The 17,113-nt window shown below is 55.1% G+C and overlaps 2 protein-coding genes across 5 annotated transcripts; both read right to left on the reverse strand.

Moving 5' to 3' along the window:
• Positions 1-1,394: 1,394 nt before the first annotated feature.
• On the reverse strand, positions 1,395-8,531 carry CHEK1 (checkpoint kinase 1). The gene is made up of 12 exons (XM_053997025.1): positions 8,385-8,531; positions 7,582-7,805; positions 7,413-7,477; positions 6,227-6,296; positions 5,509-5,697; positions 4,421-4,525; positions 4,189-4,284; positions 4,010-4,118; positions 3,654-3,831; positions 1,985-2,116; positions 1,798-1,899; positions 1,395-1,645 (listed from the first exon to the last, which is right to left on the reverse strand). Exons 1-12 carry the CDS (start codon positions 8,447-8,449, stop codon positions 1,550-1,552), a joined length of 1,431 nt encoding a protein of 476 aa, XP_053853000.1. The 5' UTR covers positions 8,450-8,531; the 3' UTR covers positions 1,395-1,549.
• Positions 8,532-8,684: 153 nt separating this feature from the next.
• On the reverse strand, positions 8,685-17,021 carry STT3A (STT3 oligosaccharyltransferase complex catalytic subunit A). Of its 4 annotated transcripts, none has more exons than XM_053997075.1 (19): positions 16,956-17,021; positions 15,820-15,904; positions 15,570-15,687; positions 15,413-15,473; positions 14,809-14,930; positions 14,492-14,637; positions 14,161-14,251; positions 13,420-13,526; positions 12,871-13,035; positions 12,157-12,337; positions 11,527-11,682; positions 11,297-11,388; positions 10,509-10,664; positions 10,215-10,403; positions 10,024-10,140; positions 9,840-9,942; positions 9,340-9,528; positions 9,111-9,226; positions 8,685-9,023 (listed from the first exon to the last, which is right to left on the reverse strand). In XM_053997075.1, exons 3-19 carry the CDS (start codon positions 15,655-15,657, stop codon positions 8,985-8,987), a joined length of 2,118 nt encoding a protein of 705 aa, XP_053853050.1. In that variant the 5' UTR covers positions 15,658-15,687; positions 15,820-15,904; positions 16,956-17,021; the 3' UTR covers positions 8,685-8,984. The 4 variants fall into 4 exon arrangements, with proteins under 4 accessions (XP_053853050.1, XP_053853054.1, XP_053853053.1 ...); XM_053997079.1 differs by having other exon boundaries at positions 15,570-15,714; XM_053997078.1 differs by having other exon boundaries at positions 15,812-15,904; positions 16,956-17,015.
• Positions 17,022-17,113: the final 92 nt, after the last annotated feature.

The raw sequence follows: 17,113 nt of genomic DNA on the forward strand, positions 1-17,113 counted from the left end.
TCCATCCTGCATCCAGCACTGCATCCCTAACACTGCATCCCAAACTCCGCTCCCAGGATGCTGCCAGGAGGCCGAGGGCTGGCACAACCCCCTGTGCCCGCTGGAGAGCCATGAATTTGGGATGAGGCGGGGCAGAAGCCCCCGGCCGCCCGCCCCGGCCGTGCTGTTGGTTTTAGGATTTGCCACGCTCCGGTGCCTCCGAGCGCGCCGGGTCCCCGGCGGGGCCGCACAAAGGGCGCTTTCAGGGCCCCGCTCAGCACAGCCCCCCCCAACCCGGCCACATAGGAACATAAACCTTTTATCCCCCTCGAGTTTCCCCCACAGACCCCGAGAGCAGAAAATAATCCTCTCCACGGAGTTAAAAAACCAAAAGGACCCTAAAAATTAGGGTTGAAAATGATTCCCATGGGAATGGATCCTGGTTAAAGAACGAGATCATGGCAGAGCAGCAGTGTCCAGCCTCCCCTGAAGCATCCTGGGGAGGAGGGGACGTGCCTGTGACCTCCCAAAATATCCCATTTACAGCAGGTAACAGGTGAAAAATTAATCTGTTTTGACAGCGAGACCAACTCCTGCAACGAGTTGTGTCCAGCCTCATACCCCTCCCCTTCGCGAGGCATTCCCAAAGATTTTCTTTTTTATGCCCTTAGAAATATAAATTCCTGGGGGGAATGAACCAGAAAACCCTGTATTCAGCCTAATTATCCCCCCTGGCCGCAATCTGTGATCTCTGGGACAATTAAAAGTGCTTAATCCCAGCTGAAAAGCAAACAAGGTCGGAGCGCGGCGTCTTCCTGCTTTCCCCTCGCCCGCTGCCGGGGTCTCGCTCCCCAGCTGCAATATAAATATGCAATTAAAAAATCGCTGCTAATTGCTTCGCCCAAGGGGGGTTCCCACCAAGGAAACAAAAAGGCTGGGAAAAGGATATTTAAAAAAATAATAATTCAAGAAGGGGTAAACAAGTAAAAAGTGCATTTTTTTAGCCCAGTCATTAAACACTGATGCAGCTTTAAAGAGAAATTGTGGTGATATCTCAGGGTTTGCACCCTGGGGTGGGGTTTTTTGGGGGGATGCTCTTTTTTGGGGGGGATGGGGTTAATCCCTGGCTCTCCTCTCTCGCTCCAGTGCTAACAACCCCTGGCAGCTCTCGGGCTCGTTAGTCCTTCCGAAAAGCAATTAGAGAGGTTGGAAAATGAGGGCAGCCACTGCCCTGAGACAGGGCAGGAATGGGGGGCGGGGGGGTCAGCTCCCAGCCCTTGGGGCTGGTTTAGGGCTGCACGGCTCGGCAGAGATCCCGCAGTGGGATTTATCCTGGCCGAGCAGAGCTGCGCCATCAGCAGGTTTCAGAGTGAACAACCCCGTGCAACGTCCCCCTTGCAGCAACCAGCCTCGCCTTGTGTCCCCCAGGGCTTTATTGAACCTTCAAAACCTAAAACAGGCGGCCAGACACCTTCACAGTATTTGGGTACTGCTGCCAGAACCCAGCCAGGAGGAAGAGGAGGAGGAGGTGGAGGAAGAGAAGGAAGAGGCAGAAAAGGAGTGTGAGGGCTCAGGTGCCGGGCAGCCAGACCTTCTGGGTGCTGACAATGTCGCTGAGCTTGGCCTTGATCTTCAGGAAATGCCTCTTGAACTCCAGGCCATCGCCCTGTGAGGGGAGACGCAGGGGTTTACATCCACATCCCACATCCTACATCCACCTGCACCCCTCCATCCCCTGGCACCCACCTCCCGTGGTCACCCCCACCCTGCACCTGCTGTGCACCCTGCACCCACCACCCACCCTGACCCCCCACACACCTTGGAGAGGCGAAAATCCACCAAAATCTTGCTCTCCATCTCCACCAGGTTCACCTTGAAGATGAGTTTGTTGTTCCTCCTGTCTGTGGTCGAGATGGTGACCTGCAAAGGGGGGCAATGCCTCGAATTATTCCCTGATGATGCAGCACAGGGGGTGCCAGCCCCAGTTCCATCCCCTGACACCCACCTGGTTGGTGCAGCTCATCTTCCAGCCGTATCCCATCTTCTCACACACCTCCTTCAGCGCGCGGTAAGAGCCGTCGGCGTCCAGCTTGGTGAAGAACCGCGTCATCCGCTTCACCAGCCGCTGCCACGGGCTCTGCCGCCCCAAAAAACCGTTCCACAGGTCATAAATCCCGCCAAAAGGTCACAAATCCCACCAGGTTCCAGCCCCAGCACTGACACATCCTGGCTTTCGGTGAGGAAATGTTGGAAAGCTGCACCCCCTGATGGCACAAGCCAACAACCGCATCCCAAGCGGCAGAAATGCTGCACAGCCACGTCCCAAACAGCGCAAAGTCGGCCCCGGCATCATAAAAATGCTCTTTAAAGACACCTATAGGATGCAAAGATGCGCCCCAATGGTATAAACAGTGCAACGATGGACCCCGATATTGTAAACTGGATGTCAAGTTATATCCTAAATGCTGCAGAGCTGTACCGTGGAACTGGAAAGTTGCATTTTATTACTCAAAATACTGCAAAATCGTGCCCCAAATACCAGGTTGCACCCCAAGATGTCAAACCTTGCCCAGCAGCACCCCACTGCTGCCAAGCTGCTCCCTGATATTGTAAATCAGATGCTAAGTGGCACTCTAAACACCACAGAGCAGCCCCCAGCCACTGCACAAAGTGCACCCTGATGCCATAAATGACGCAAATTTGCATCCCAAATCTTGGGAGGTGGCACCCCGAGATGATAAAACTCACAGCTGCATCCCAGCCTTGTCAAGTTGCTCCCTGATATTCCATATACAGCAAAGTTGCTCTTTAATGAGGTATTTATGATGCAAAGTTGCACCCCAACATTTTACACGGCACAATGCTGCAGCACAAAGCTGTAAATCAGATGTGAAACTGCCCCTCAAGCCCCTGGCAAAGTGACAAACTGACACTGAAAGTACTGTAAATTTGTACCCCAAATCCTGCACCTCACACCCTCAGGTGGTAAATATTCAACAGCCACAGCCCCACAGTTGCTCCCTGATTATTAAAATACAACAAAAGTTGCTTCTTAATCTTCCATATCTAAAGCAAAGCTGCACCCCAGTAGTGTAAAAGGTGCAGCACTGGATCCTGATGTTGTAAACTGGATGAGACTCTGCCCTCCAAATGCTGCAGAGTTGCACCCCAAGATGATAAACCTCACCCAGCCACACCCCACACATTGCCAAGCTGCTCCCTGATGTTATAAATATGGCAAAGTTGCTCCTTATTGTCATATACACGATGCGAAGTTGCACCCCAATTTATACAGTGCAACGTTGGACCCCAGTGTTGTAAACTGGACCTGAAGCTGCCCCCAAACACCCCAAGGCCACGGCAAAGCGTCACCCTGATACTGAAAATACTGAAAAGCTGTGCCCCAAATCCTGCGAACTCGCACCCGAGGTGATAAATAACAAAAAGTTACACCTCCAGTATTCCCCATCAGGCAAAGCTGCACCCCAAGCACCACAGAGCAGCCCCCAACCACTGCAAGGTGCCCCCTGACACCATTGCTGATGCTGAGCTGCGCCCCAAATGCTGCGAGGTGAAATCCCAAGAGGATCAACCTCGCCCAGCTGCATCCCAAGCACTGCGAGGCAGCATCCCGATATTCCAAGTGGTGCCAGGTGCCCCCTGCAGCCCCTGACCTGGGAGGAGCCTGGGGTGCCCAGGAGTTGGCTGTTGACCAGCATGTGCTCGGGGCAGGCGGGCTGCGAGAAGCTGAAGCCCTGCACCAGCTGGTCGATGCTTCCCGTGCCACTCTCCCAGGGCATCCCGCCCGTGCCGGGCTCCGGCTGTGACGTGGAATAGCTTGCCTTGTCCTCACTGCAAGGCAAGGCGGGACACAAGGGTTAGGAGCGCTGGAGAGAGCCGGATGTGGGAATTGCACGGGATTCTGCAGGATCTGGGTCGATCACAGGGGTTGTGCGGGGTTTCCACCCGACCACCTCCAGGAGAAAATGCCGGGAATGGCAAACCCGTGTGGAGGGAAGCAGAGGCTCACCCCAGCGCTCCCTTCACGGGTGAGAAGTCTGTATCGGATCGGATGTGCTTGGAGAAGCCTCCAGGGGAGTCGGTGACTCCCCCCGAGGAGAGCCGGGCCCGCTTGACATCTGCAAAGGGACAGGACACCAAATAACCCCAAATCCGGGGGCACGAGCGCCTTCCCCCACGGCCCCTTACCCTTCTTGAGGGGTCTGCTGTACCACCGGTCCTTCTGGATGTCAGGAATGGTGATCCTCGCCGTCGGGCTCTCCGTGAGGATCTTGTGCAGCAGTGCTGGGGGAGATGAGGGGGTGGAGCACAACATGGTGTGTGTGTGGATATGTATATATTTGTGTGTGTATATAGGTATATATTTGTGTGTGTGTATATATGTATATATTTAGGGAGCTGCTGGGTGCCGGGTGCTTACCCAAGGGAGCGGAATCAATCTTCTTCCAAGGTGGGAGGTAGGTTTTCTTCTCCTTCCAGTCACTGTATTCTTGGCAGCTGTCGCTGGGCTGGTCCCAAGGCAGCTCTGCCAGGAGATCCCACTGCTGTCACCCCTCGGTGCCACAACCCCCCGGGCAAACACGTGGCACTGTGGGGATGTGGTGTGCCAGGTGACCCTGCCCTGCCACGGATCCTGTGTGCTCCCCATGCATCCCAAACCTCCCTGTGCACCCCATGGTTTCTCACACACATCCGATACCTCTCTGTGCATCCCAAGCTCCTCCTATGCATCCCATACCTCCCCTCTGCCTCTCATACACCTCCACTACACATCACATACATTCACCTTCTATTCCTTCCATATATCCCTATGGAAATCCCAGACATGCCCCTCTACGTATTTCACATCTCTCTTATGGATCTCACACATTCCATCTCTGTTTCACACATCCCTCCCATCTCACATGGGCTCCCTCCCCATCCCATACATCCCCCGGTGCATGTTCTCCATGCACTTCCCCTCACTCATTTCACCTGTGCACCTCTTCTGCATTCCATACACACACCCCTGTACATTCCACAAACACTCCCCCATGTCCTCTGCACCACTCCTGCATTTCCCCCCCACCCCCTGAACACATCCCATGCATTCCATCCATTCCTAGAGGCATTCCAGTGTTCCCACCTTTGCTGGCCATTTATCACCTCCTGTGGATTCCATCCATCCCAACATTCCCATCTCCGGCCAGCATGGCTGTCAGCACCAGGTCACCCTCTGTGGATTCCATCCATCCCAACATTCCCACCTCCGGCCAGCACAGCCATCAGCACATCACCCTCTGTGGATTCCATCCATCCCAACATTCCCACCTCCGGCCAGCACGGCCATCAGCACCAGGTCACCCTCTGTGGATTCCATCCATCCCAACATTCCCACCTCCGGCCAGCATGGCTGTCAGCACCAGGTCACCCTCTGTGGATTCCATCCATCCCAACATTCCCATCTCCAGCCAGCACGGCCATCAGCACATCACCCTCTGTGGATTCCATCCATCCCAACATTCCCACCTCCGGCCAGCATGGCTGTCAGCACCACGCCGCAGGCCCAGACGTCGACGGGCTCGGCGCGGAATTCGGGGCGCCGCAGCAGCTCGGGGGCCACGTAGGGCAGGGTCCCACACATCTTGTTCAGCAGCCGCTCCCGCCCGTTGTGCCGGAACACCGTGGCCAGGCCGAAATCCGAGATCTTCAGGTTGTCTGGGCCCAAACAGAAGTGAAAAGCCAAGTTAAAACTTTAAATCAAAAGTCAAAATTAACCCACCCCGCCTCCCCGAAGTTGATTTAAAATGCAAGCTCAAATTTAAATAGAAATCAAAATGCAATTAAAAATTTTATTTATTAATTCAAACTCAAAATTTATTTAAAAATTTGAGTTGAAAATAAGCTTAAAATAAAAATTCAAGTTAAGATGTTAAAGTTTTAAGTTTCAAAGTTGAACTTAAAATTTGAATTAAAATACAAATAAAGTTAAAATAACTTCAAATTAGAATGCAAATTCAAATAAAAGCTTAAACTAAGAAATTAAACTAAAAAAATTGTAAAAACTTTAATTTAAAAATGCACAGTAAAATTTAAATTCAGAATAAAATCAAACCCTTACATTAAAAATTCCAATGCAAAATATAAGCGTTCAAATTAAAGCTTTAAATTAAACACTCAAGTAAAAAAACACAAATTAAGAAATGAAAACTTAATGGAGGTCGGAGAGGGACACGCCTGCCCCCACCTCGCTCGTCCAGCAGCAGGTTCTCCGGCTTCAGGTCCCGGTGGGTGATGCCGATGCTGTGCAGGTACACCTGCGGAGGAGGGGAGGGGTCAGCACCGTGCGGGAGTCACGGAAGGGGTCAGCACCGTGTGGGAATCATGGAAAGGGTCAGCACCGTGTGGGAATCATGGCAAGGGTCAGAGGGTCAGTGCCATGTGGGAATCGCAGAAAGGGTCAGCACTGTGCAGGAATCACAGCAAGGGTCAGCACCATGCAGGAATCATGGCAAGGGTCAGCACCATGCAGGAATCACAGCAAGGGTCAGCACCATGCAGGAATCACAGCAAGGGTCAGCACCGTGCAGGAATCACAGCAAGGGTCAGCACTGTGCAGGAATCACAGCAAGGGTCAGCACCGTGCAGGAATCACAGCAAGGGTCAGCACCGTGCAGGAATCACAGCAAGGGTCAGGGGATCAGTGCCATGCGGGAATCATCGCAACGGTCAGCACTGTGCAGGAATCTTGGCAGGGGTCAGGAGGTCAGTGCCATGTGGGAATCATGGCAGGGGTCAGAGGGTTAGTACCATGTGGGAATCACGGAAAGGGTCAGCACCATGCAGGAATCATGGCAAGGGTCAGAGGGTCAGTGCTGGGTGGGAATCATGGCAAGGGTCAGCACCGTGTGGGAATCATGGCAAGGGTCAGTGCCGTGTGGGAATCATGGCAAGGGTCAGTGCCATGTGAGAATCATGGCAAGGGTCAGTGCCATGTGGGAATTGCGGCAAGGGTCAGTGCCGTGTGGGAATCATGGCAAGGGTCAGTGCCATGTGAGAATCATGGCAAGGGTCAGTGTCGTGTGGGAATCATGGCAAGGGTCAGTGTCGTGTGGGAATCATGGCAAGGGCCAGCACTGGGCGGGAATCGTGGCAAGGGTCAGAGGGTCAGTACCGTGTGGGAATCATGGCAAGGATCAGTGCCGTGTGGGAATCATGGCAAGGATCAGAGGGTCAGTGCTGTGTGGGAATCACGGAAAGGGTCAGCACCATGCAGGAATCATGGCAAGGGTCAGGAGGTCAGTGCCGTGTGGGAATCGTGGCAAGGATCAGTGCTGTGTGGGAAGGGAATCATGGCAAGGGCCAGCACCGTGCAGGAATCGTCACTGACACCAGCAGCATTGCCGCCTCCAGCGCTGCCGGTGAGCACTCACCACGCCGGCAATCAGCTGCTGGAAGAACCGCTGTGCCTCCGGCTCTGGCATGCCGACATCCGGCTCTGCACGTGGGGAAGAAGAAGGGGAAGAGCAGTCCTCAGCCCTGTGGGGATGACAATTTAGGATGCCCCGTTGCCCCTGAATCCCCGGGCAGCCCGCGCCGCACCGATGCGGTCGAAGAGCTCTCCGCCGCGGCAGTACTCCAGGAACAGGTACTGCGTGGGCCCCTCCCGCCGGTGTCCGTAGAACCGGACGACGTTCTCGTGGCTCAGCATCTTGTTGATGCAGATTTCCTTCTTGATGTTCTCCGGGCACTCGGCCGCGCGCTTCATGTCCACGATTTTCACGGCCACGGCCTCCTCAGTGCGGCGGTTCACGGCCAGCTGCACCCTGCGGTGGGCTGGGGTCAGTGCGGGCACGGAGCAGGCAGGGAACGGGCATGGGAATGGGCACGGGAATGCTTCCCCCAGAGACAGGCAGCAGGCAGGGAATGGGGAGAGAATGCTGCCTCTGGAGACGGGCAGCAGGCAGGGAATATCGCCACTGGAGGCAAGGAACGGGCAGGGAATGGGCAGCAAATGGTGCCCCTGGAGACCGGGAGCGGGCAGGAACAGACAGGGAATGCAGGCACGGGCAGGTGCACGATGGGCACACAGGGTGCAATGGGGTGTGATGGGCGAGCAGAGGGCACACAGAGGACATGCAACGGCCGTAGAGCGGGCGAACAGTGGGCATGTGATGGGCGAGCAGCGCGGACTAGACAAGCTGCCGGCACACACACGGCATGTGGCGGCCGAGAGGCGAGCAAACAGTGGCCGCGCAGAACCACGCAGGGAGAAGCAGCGGGCGTGCGAGCGGCACACGATGGGGGCAGAGGGGACAGCGGCCGCGCAAGGGGCAGGGCAGGGGCGTGCAAGGGGCGGACCCGGCCGGCAGCAACCCCGCGCCCCCCGGCCCCGCCGCACTCACTCCCCGTAGGCGCCTTCGCCCAGCGTCTGCACCAGGTCCCAGTCCTCCACGAAGGGCACCGCCATCCCCGGCCCCGGGCCCGCTCCGGGCCGCGATCCCGGTCCCGGTCCCGGTCGCGGCTCGGCCACACCGCCCTTTCCCGCCAGAGCCGCGAGCCCCGCCCCGCCCTGCGCGCGCACACCCAAGCCACGCCCCCACCTGGACTCCCGCGCCCGTTGCAGGCCACGCCCCCGACCACGCCCCCCGCCTCTATTCCCATTCAAACGCGTTAAAAGGAGCGAAACGGCCCCAACGCCCCTGTGACAGAATTCGGGGAGAAACCCACCAAATTTATTTTTATTTATTTGTATTCTTCACAATTCCTGGTCAATCAGCCCCGGTGAGAGCCGCAATTCCTGATTTGGCAGCGGCTGTGTGTGTATATAAAAATCACTCCCGGCAGGATGGGGCGGGCAGGGTCCTCCCGCCACTGCCTGCGCTTACAAACGGTACAAAACAAACCCGAAACAGCCCCCCTCGAAAGCCCACCAAACCCCAAATCTCTGCTGCACAGGCAAGGCTGGGTCAGTGCAGTGTCCGGCGCGGCCGGTGCCGGCTCCTCTACGTCCTCGACAACCCGCGGTTGTCCAAATCTTTCACCTGGGCAGTAAAAGAAGGTTCATTAGGTAGAATTCCATGGGTTTTTTTCCCGAACTGCGTGGGTCTGGGCTCGCTCTGGTGCCATACCTTGTATATTCGGACCAGCCAGTGCTCTGTGGTGTACGCCTCCTCCAGCACGTCCAGCTCAAAGTCCTTGTTGCCGATTTCGGCGTTCCTCACCCGGTCGTAGCCTGGGGGTCGCTCTAGGAGAGGGCAAAGCACAGGCAGTGCTGCTGCATCGCACCCCAGAGATGTCAGGGCACAGTGGGGTCCCCCAGCAGCAGTGCCACACCCCGGGGGTGACGCAGGGACTCACTGGCCTCAGTGTAGACCTGGCCGAAGCGGTAGTAGCACATCTTGTACATGAGGCAGTTGAGCAGCACCGGGGAGCCCTCGCGGTCGACTCGGAACTCCCCGGTGGGGGTGTAGTAGTCGTGCTCCTTGATGTGGCGGCCCGTGTCCGTGCTGCCCCCGATCCGCACCATCCACAGGAACTTGTTGATGTCTGTAAGGAGGAGAGTTGGGGGGCAAAGAATAAGGGATTGAGTTGATTTGGGGGGCCAAGAGCAAGGGGTTGCATTGGGGTGAAAGAACAAGAAGTTGGGATGAGGTAAAAGAATGAGAAGCCAAGTTGAGCTGGGGGGCCAGGAGAGAGGGTTGAGATCATGTGGGGGGGGCAAAAGTAAGTTTGAGTTGAGGGAGAGCTCCAAAGAGGAGCATTCCAGGCCCATTTTCACTCCACAGCCCCAGCTGGAGGTGGGATTCTGCCACCAGCACCCCTGGCTGGGTCTGAGCTGGCTCACAGCAGGACCTTACCGTCCGATGAGTACCCGGTGAGGCCGCCAAAGATGACCAGCACGTAGCTGACGTCCAGCTCCCTCATGATCTCGTAGGCCTTCTCCTCTGTCGATGCCATGGCCTGGGGCAGACGTGGTGTCAGCCAGTGCTGCTGTGGTGCCAACAAAGCCAGGCCAAGGCAGCAGGGGAGGGAGGGACCCACCTGGCCGACGCGGGAGATGTGCGTGTTGTTCCAGGTGTTGTTGTCCACCAGGATGGTCCGGTTGGCCATGGCAGTGATCTGGTACCCGTAGTCCCACCAGGACATCACCTTGGCATCCTGCACCAAACCCCGGCCGGGCATCAGCGCCTCAGTGGGCAATGTTGGGTGCCCAAGGCCCCAGCGCCCCGTACCTCCGGCGTGTTGTGCCGCAGCCAGTAATAAGCTTCTCGGAAGTCATCGAAGATGATCCTGCTGCCATCCCCGCCACGGGCAGAGAGAACGATGGAGGGGGAGGAATAGGCCTCGCTGGTCACCCAGGTGGAGTGGAAGGTGTAGGTGATCAGGAAGAACGCCATGACCAGGATCATGCCACTGGCAACCTGTGGGAACAACCCAGGGTCTCAGCACTGGAGGAACGGGGCTGTCAGCCTCCTGCACTCAGCCCATCAGGACCAGGCGCCTTCCTGAGCTGGCCTGGTGCTCACCTCGTTTTTAATGGGGTAGGTGGAGTCTTGCTGCTTTTTGCTTTTCTTGTCTGGCCGGCTGATATCCAGGTTCTTCATGTAGGTGGACAACACCTGAGAGACCCCGATGCCAGACAGGATGCACATCACCGGAGCCAGCACCAGCATGAGACGCACCTATGGCAACAGCAGAAGTGTTGGAGAAGGAATCCAGCAGAAATCCAAGGGAGGAGGGAACTGGATGCCATTCCTAGTCCAGCACCTCAAATTCAGTGGATGTATCAGACTCGGGATAAACCTGTGGCTGTTTAATTTAGTGGGGAGCTGCCACCATCTCAGACACCCCCAAGGGAAATTCCCTGAAGTGCTCAAAATTGACCCACATGGGAAATTGAGGTCACTTCAGCAATCTTAGGTGGAAGCAAGGATTGGTAGCTAACTCCACACCATAATTCAACCACATTTAGTGTCCAGGGTGCCACAGGAAGAGTGAAAATGGACTCATCAGCAACTGCTTGTCAGCAGTCCTTGCCTGAAAACCCAGAGAATTTGTTTAAGATTGCACTGGGAGCTCGGCTCTGGGAGATCAGGAATACTGACCAAGCAGCACTGACCCCACGGATGTGAGTAACACCCAAACCACTGAGTTTTGCAACTTCACCCTCCCTCACTGCAGAGAGGAGTGAAACAAAACCACATTTATGGAAGGGAGAAAAGCCCTCAGGGTGAAAGAATCATCCCTAAGTTCAGAAAAACAAATGAAATTGTTATGAGCACTCGGTGGCGGTGCTGGCGCCCGCAGCCCTCACCATGACAGCAGAGAAGTACATGCTGGTCACGCCGTACATGATGATGAAGATACGGGCGTCTGAGAGGTTGCTGAAGCAGTAGTAGAGACCAACTGTGAGGGGGGAGAAAAAGGGGTTAGGTTCAGCTCAGAGATGAAATAAAACCAGGCACTGAGGGACACAGCAGGCTCAGCATAGCCAGAAGAGGCAGGAAAACCCTCTGGTGACTAACTCAGGGTCAGGCAACTCACCTGGGAACATGAAAACAAGGAGCTGCAGGTCGAAGTAGTAGGAGGACCAAGTGGTGGGCTGGTGCTCAGAGACGGAGGCGATGATGGGGATGTTGTTCTTGGCATAGGAAGGGTCCAACAGGGAATAGAAGCGCCCCGTCCATGGGGAGATTTTCCCTAGGAAAGTGGAGAAAACAAATCCTCTTTGGATCCAGCAGAGTAACGGGCAATGCTGACACGTACTCTCCCAGGGAAGCACATGTGAGGCTGAATGAATGATTCCAGACCTCGTTTAGAATCTCTACTACTCAAAGCTGCCATTTTAGAAAGGAAATACAATGCCATTTCACTCTAAAAGACTCTTCCCTGCCTAACCTCTACCTTTAGTACCTCTTTGCTACTACAGAGCAACAATCAGTATCTGCAGCACCAGCCTGGTGTCCCCAGAGTCTCTGCCCCTCCTATCTTACAGCTGCTGCTTAAGTATTCCCTGCTAATGCACAAATTTGGGCAGGTCCCAACCTCCCACTTCAAGGGGACTCACAGGCACTGGCACCACAGTAACACAGAGTTAGGATGGACAAATTCCATGCCTTTGGAAGCAAGGAAAGAGGGTGAAACACCCTTGTAATGGCCACAGCCTCGGGCTACCTGTGAGCATCAGCACGGCCCCGACAGAGAGGAGGACGAAGCCGACCAGGGAAATGACACTCCTGAAGAGGACTTCAAACTGCTGTGGGTTCAGCTTGCTCCGGAGGTAGTCCACGAAGGCATGGATCTGGCACAAGCCAAAGACTCCAAGGGCAGCCATGTGCTCCGAGGAGAGGACAGGCTGGGAGTGGGGCAGAGCGTGGTCAGACACAGAAACGAACAGGAGCCCTTGCTGGCTTTTTTCACAAATCACTGCTTGGCACAATCTCTGCCAGTCACAGGAGAATGTTCAAATGTTCCCTCCCTGTGACTGGCACAACTGGTATGAGTCCTTTTCCTATATCTGCTTTGATTCTGATAAGAATCCATGTGGAAAATCAACCAGATTCTCTTGAAAACATGAGCCAGGTAGGCCTGTTTCCTGCCATACCAAGACACACATGGCACAAGTGTTTCCTTCACCAAAACCAAAGATATTTTTATGAAAGATAATCAGTGCCAGGAAGGTTATATTAGGAGCTTTGAAAATCATCCAGCACAGCCAAAGGCTCATTTTGCCAAAGGTGGCAAGGAATCAGCACAATGGATGCTGGAACAAGGAGTCAGCACCCACTCATAACCTCAAGGATGAAGGCAAGAAGTAAAACCAGGTGCCAGCATGCTGCTGTTCTGTTAGAACCCATCCCCAAGTCTGCAAACCCTCCTGGCGCCCACCTGGAAGCCAACAAAGGAGATCTGCATGGAGAGGATGGTTCCCAAGCAGTAGACTGTGCAATAGGCTACGTAGATCCTGTGGGAGAAGCGCCCGGTGAGCATCAGCACCAGGACGTGCAAGGGGATGAGGTTGATCAGGAAGACGTAGCCACCCCAGGAGGAGACCTGCCAGGACACAAACCAGACACACACCCACAAGTTCCAGGACTGAACAGCTGCAGAGCTGAGGTGAAACAGAGGTTTAGCTTTCCTGGGGTCACAGGCAGGATTTTCACACAGTAGCAGTATCAGCCAGGATCTGCTCTATCTTAAGAGCATCCTCCACACCCCAGCTGCCAGAAACATGGATTTTTCAACACTACTAAGAACACCTCACACAAAACCCACTAGTTTTGGGAAGAAAGGACCCATTCCCTTTGCACCTCCATAGAGGTTCCAGCTCTCTGGACGCACTGACACAGGAACAGCACACCACGGCTTCCTGGTGAGCACATCCAGAGGGATCTCAAGAGTCAGGTTTACCCCAGAGCTGGGAGAAGGGACACTCACCATGTAGAAATAGGCGAGGGCACACATGGCTGCCCAATAGATGGAGCCAGTTTTGACGGCCTTGATCCACATGTAGTAGGTCAAGAGCATGCAGAATATGGCGATACCTGCAGAAGGACCCGGAGCCGTTAATGCCATCCCTGGGGCACAGCAGAGAACTCAAGCCATTAAAAACAGATTTGGAAATGCTTTTGCTGCTCCACTGCACTAAGAGACGGGCCTGGGAAAAGCGTTTGATATCTGGTTTCTAGACTGAAACACTGTGGTGTTTGTGTCTAACAGCTCACGTGGCTTCTTCCAGCCACACCAGCTGGAAGAACTCCTACACAGCCCCTAAAAGCCCAGCTACAGCAAAGGAACCAGGATCCTCCTCTGCCCCAGGCAGTGGCAGTGAGATTGCTGCCTTTGCCAGTCCCAGCGTCACTGCTGGAACAGGGATAAAAGTACAGAGGAACCACACAGCTCCACACTGCTCCAGTTCCAGGCAGAGTTTGGGGAGGTGACAAAACTCTGACTGGCAAACAAGGATACTGGAGTAAACTCGCTGCCAGAGCTGGGCAACACTCCCTCTACTCCACAGCATGGCCAAAAACCACCTCTGATCTCTGATGGGTCAGGTTTGTTCAGCACAAACCCAGCAGGGACCACCAGGAAAGGACAGATGTGCTCTGCAGCATCTTCCAGCACCACTTTCCAGCACCCAACAGTCCTTAAAGGTTTCCCCAAGGGTCACAAACTCACCTTCATTATCATAGGAGCCAGCAACAGATCGAGAGATGTATCCAGGCACAACAGCAATCATGGCAGCAGCAAGGAGTCCTGCCCCTGCATCCTGGAAAAAACAGCCAGGGAAAAGACATCTGGGTGAAGGGATTTTATTACTCAAAGGAATAAAAATTGCACATGGAAACAAAATTTTCAAACAGATCTGCCACTTCCCAGAAGGTTGGGGTTTTGAGGAGTGTGGTGGTCACCTCCAAACCTCTGACCCAGCTGCTCTCCCAAATGGCAAACAGCTCCTGCTCCTCTGGAAAGCCAAAGCCTGTGGGGCACACCCCACTGGCCCCTGTACCTTGAGCTCTTTGGTGAGGTGGTAAGTCACGATGGTGGTGAAGGAGGAGAAGAGGGGAGCCAGGAACACGCAGACGTTGCGGATGTCGATGGTGATGTGGAAGAAGTGCAGCACGTGGTAAATGGCTGCTGATGTGATCATCAGGCCTGGGGATGGAAATGACACTGTTATCAGGGTGCTCCGAAGACTCACCAGCAGGGAGCTGCTGCCAAGGATGCATCCCCTCTGTTCCAGCTGGCACTCATGGATGCAGTCCCAATTTTCAGTCCCCGAATTTCCCTTGCACTAGGTGCATTTCAGCTTGGCAAAAGCTTTACCTGGGTAAATGGTTCCCCCGATGATCCTGCCCAGGGGGTACCATGCTCGGTCGTCAAACCAGTTGTGGAATTTGTAGAAGCCCTCCTCAGCCAGGAAGCGGGTGGTGCGGTAGTTGAAATACCTGTAAGGATGACAAGGTACTGTGGGGGCTGCTCCTGTGTGTTCCATGCACAGAGAGCTGGCCCAGTTTCCCTCAGCTGCCCCAAACCTCAGCTGCAAAGGTTCATTCCTCCTCCCAGTGGGCCTAAGTGTGTTTACAAAGTCCCTTGGGACTGATTCCATCAGCAACACGCTTGGGACACTGACACAAATCATGCCAGAAGCTCTCTCTCCTGCTCTCCTGCTGTGCCCAGGTCAGGAATAACCATCTCCCAGGAGAAAAGCAATGGCAGGTGATTCGTGGATCTGGGTTGCAGGAAGAGCCCTGGGTACCAAGTGAATTCGGGTGTGGAAGAGAAAAACCAAGCTGTACTGAAACACGTCCTCCAAATCCCACATGCTCAATGGGGAACAACTTGAGCCTGGCACCATCAACTGAATTCCATGTGCTCCAGGAGAGGAAAAGCCCAACTGGCCCCCAGGAAATGAGAAAATGACACTTACGGGTCAAACTCATGGATGACACTTTCAAATCTTAAGACAGAGAAAAGTCTCGTGGAGAAAGCTGCAAACACAGAGAAGGGGCAGAGTGAACACACAGAGCTCACGAGTTACCCTCGGTTTTCCTGCACCAGGACCATCCCTGAGGGCACAGACTTACACAGGACAGCTGCCATCGACAGGATGAGGAGCTTGAGCAGCGTGTCCTGCTTCTCATAGGAGAGCCGGAGAAACCCCAACTTGGTCATTTTCACATCAAATGCAGGGCCTGAGGATGCCTGGACACAATCAGGAAGATTAAAAGCCTTTAAAGCCTTCATGAGCTTTGGACTTTAAATCCCCTACTCTGGCCCAGCCTTCACCTCTGCCAGGTGCTTGTGCCTCCCCCCACAAACCCCTCACCTCCTGACCTGAGTTGTCACCCCAAATCCTGGCTGGTTTTCCTTCCTTTACAGAGCCCAGAAGTTCTCCGGGGCAGAGGACGTGCCTGTTTCTCTGTGCACAGAACAAAACCACAGTGTAAACTTGGGTATAATCCCTGCCTTCCCTCTGGATGCTCTCTGAAGATTAACCATCACCTGCAAGCAATGCACAAAAACTATAATCCATGGAGAATGCAACAAATGGGTGCTTTTTCTTACACACACGAAATAGGAATGGCTCCTGGCTACTCCCAGTTTGGATCACTTATGTCACATATGTATCCTAGTAATTTGTTAATGCAGACCAGGAGAGTGAATTGGTTTTGCTCACACCAGACAATGTGGCTGTTTAATTCAACCTCCCTGGGGGGAGGAAAAGTCACAGAAATCCTGGGGTTGCACACCAAGGAAGTGACACTCTTACTGAAGAATCACAGCTTTAACGTCTTTCTACCTTGAAAACACTCAGATTTCTTCAAATCCTTTCTTGCCCAATCAGTCAGGAAAACCCCTCCCACCGCTCCGGGCAGGCTCAGTCCCAGCACGGGTGAGTAAATGTGCAGTTCGGGTCTCTGAGCTGCATCACGGAGGACACAGTGGGACAAGCTGAGATTTAAAACCCAAACAAACCGGGCCCGGAAAAGCCCGAGATTTAAAACCCAAGCAAGCTGTGCCCAGCAGTGATTCCGGCTGGCGCACGCCGGGCACTGCCTGGCACAGAAACACCGTGTGCTGGCGGTGTCCTGGCTCCCCTGCGATGATGGAGCACAGTGCAGATGCCTCCCTCGGCCCTGGGCTGCCCCGCTGTCCTCGGGGGGACTCTTCACCCCCCAGGAGCTCCCAGTGACACCGAGCACTCCCGACCGCCGTGCTGCCCCCCGCGCCGCCAGGCTCCAGCCCCTGACCAGCCCCAGGGGCGCAGCCCTCCCGCCTGGGGACCCCTCAACCCCGGGCTCCCTCTCCCCACACGCCCGGGCACCCTCCAAGGCCCGGGCACCCCGTGACCCCTCAGGTCCCTCGCTCCGCAGACCCCGCACACCCCGCAGCCCGGGCCCCCCTCCACCTCCAGGCCCAAGGTCCCGCGGCTCCCCCGGCCCCGGTCGGGTCCCGGCCGCGTCCCTCACCGCGGCCCCGCCGCCCCGTCCATCCGCCCCGCGCAGCCGCCCTGCCGCCGCCGCCGCCAGCCCGCGCCCCGCCCCCGCCCGCTTCCCATTGGCCGTCGCGTACGCCACTCCAGGCGCGGCCGCGCTCATTGGCCGAAGCGCCGAAAACTCCATCGGGT

Source organism: Vidua macroura, chromosome 22, assembly GCF_024509145.1.
Source record: "Vidua macroura isolate BioBank_ID:100142 chromosome 22, ASM2450914v1, whole genome shotgun sequence".
Taxonomy (NCBI): Eukaryota; Metazoa; Chordata; class Aves; order Passeriformes; family Viduidae; genus Vidua; species Vidua macroura.

Excerpts from the sequence above, each read along its gene's own strand:
- CHEK1 (XM_053997025.1), bottom strand. The coding sequence starts at position 8,449 with ATGGCGGTGCCCTTCGTGGAGGACTGGGACCTGGTGCAGACGCTGGGC. Across the intron at positions 4,285-4,420 it reads GATTGATTCCGCTCCCTTGG|CACTGCTGCACAAGATCCTC; the intron begins GTAAGCACCCGG and ends CATCTCCCCCAG. Across the intron at positions 4,119-4,188 it reads CAGCAGACCCCTCAAGAAGG|ATGTCAAGCGGGCCCGGCTC; the intron begins GTAAGGGGCCGT and ends GTCCCTTTGCAG.
- STT3A (XM_053997075.1), bottom strand. The coding sequence starts at position 15,657 with ATGACCAAGTTGGGGTTTCTCCGGCTCTCCTATGAGAAGCAGGACACG. Across the intron at positions 13,036-13,419 it reads CCCTCGCCTATTTCTACATG|GTCTCCTCCTGGGGTGGCTA; the intron begins GTGAGTGTCCCT and ends GTGTCCTGGCAG. Across the intron at positions 10,141-10,214 it reads TGCGGCACAACACGCCGGAG|GATGCCAAGGTGATGTCCTG; the intron begins GTACGGGGCGCT and ends GGTTTGGTGCAG.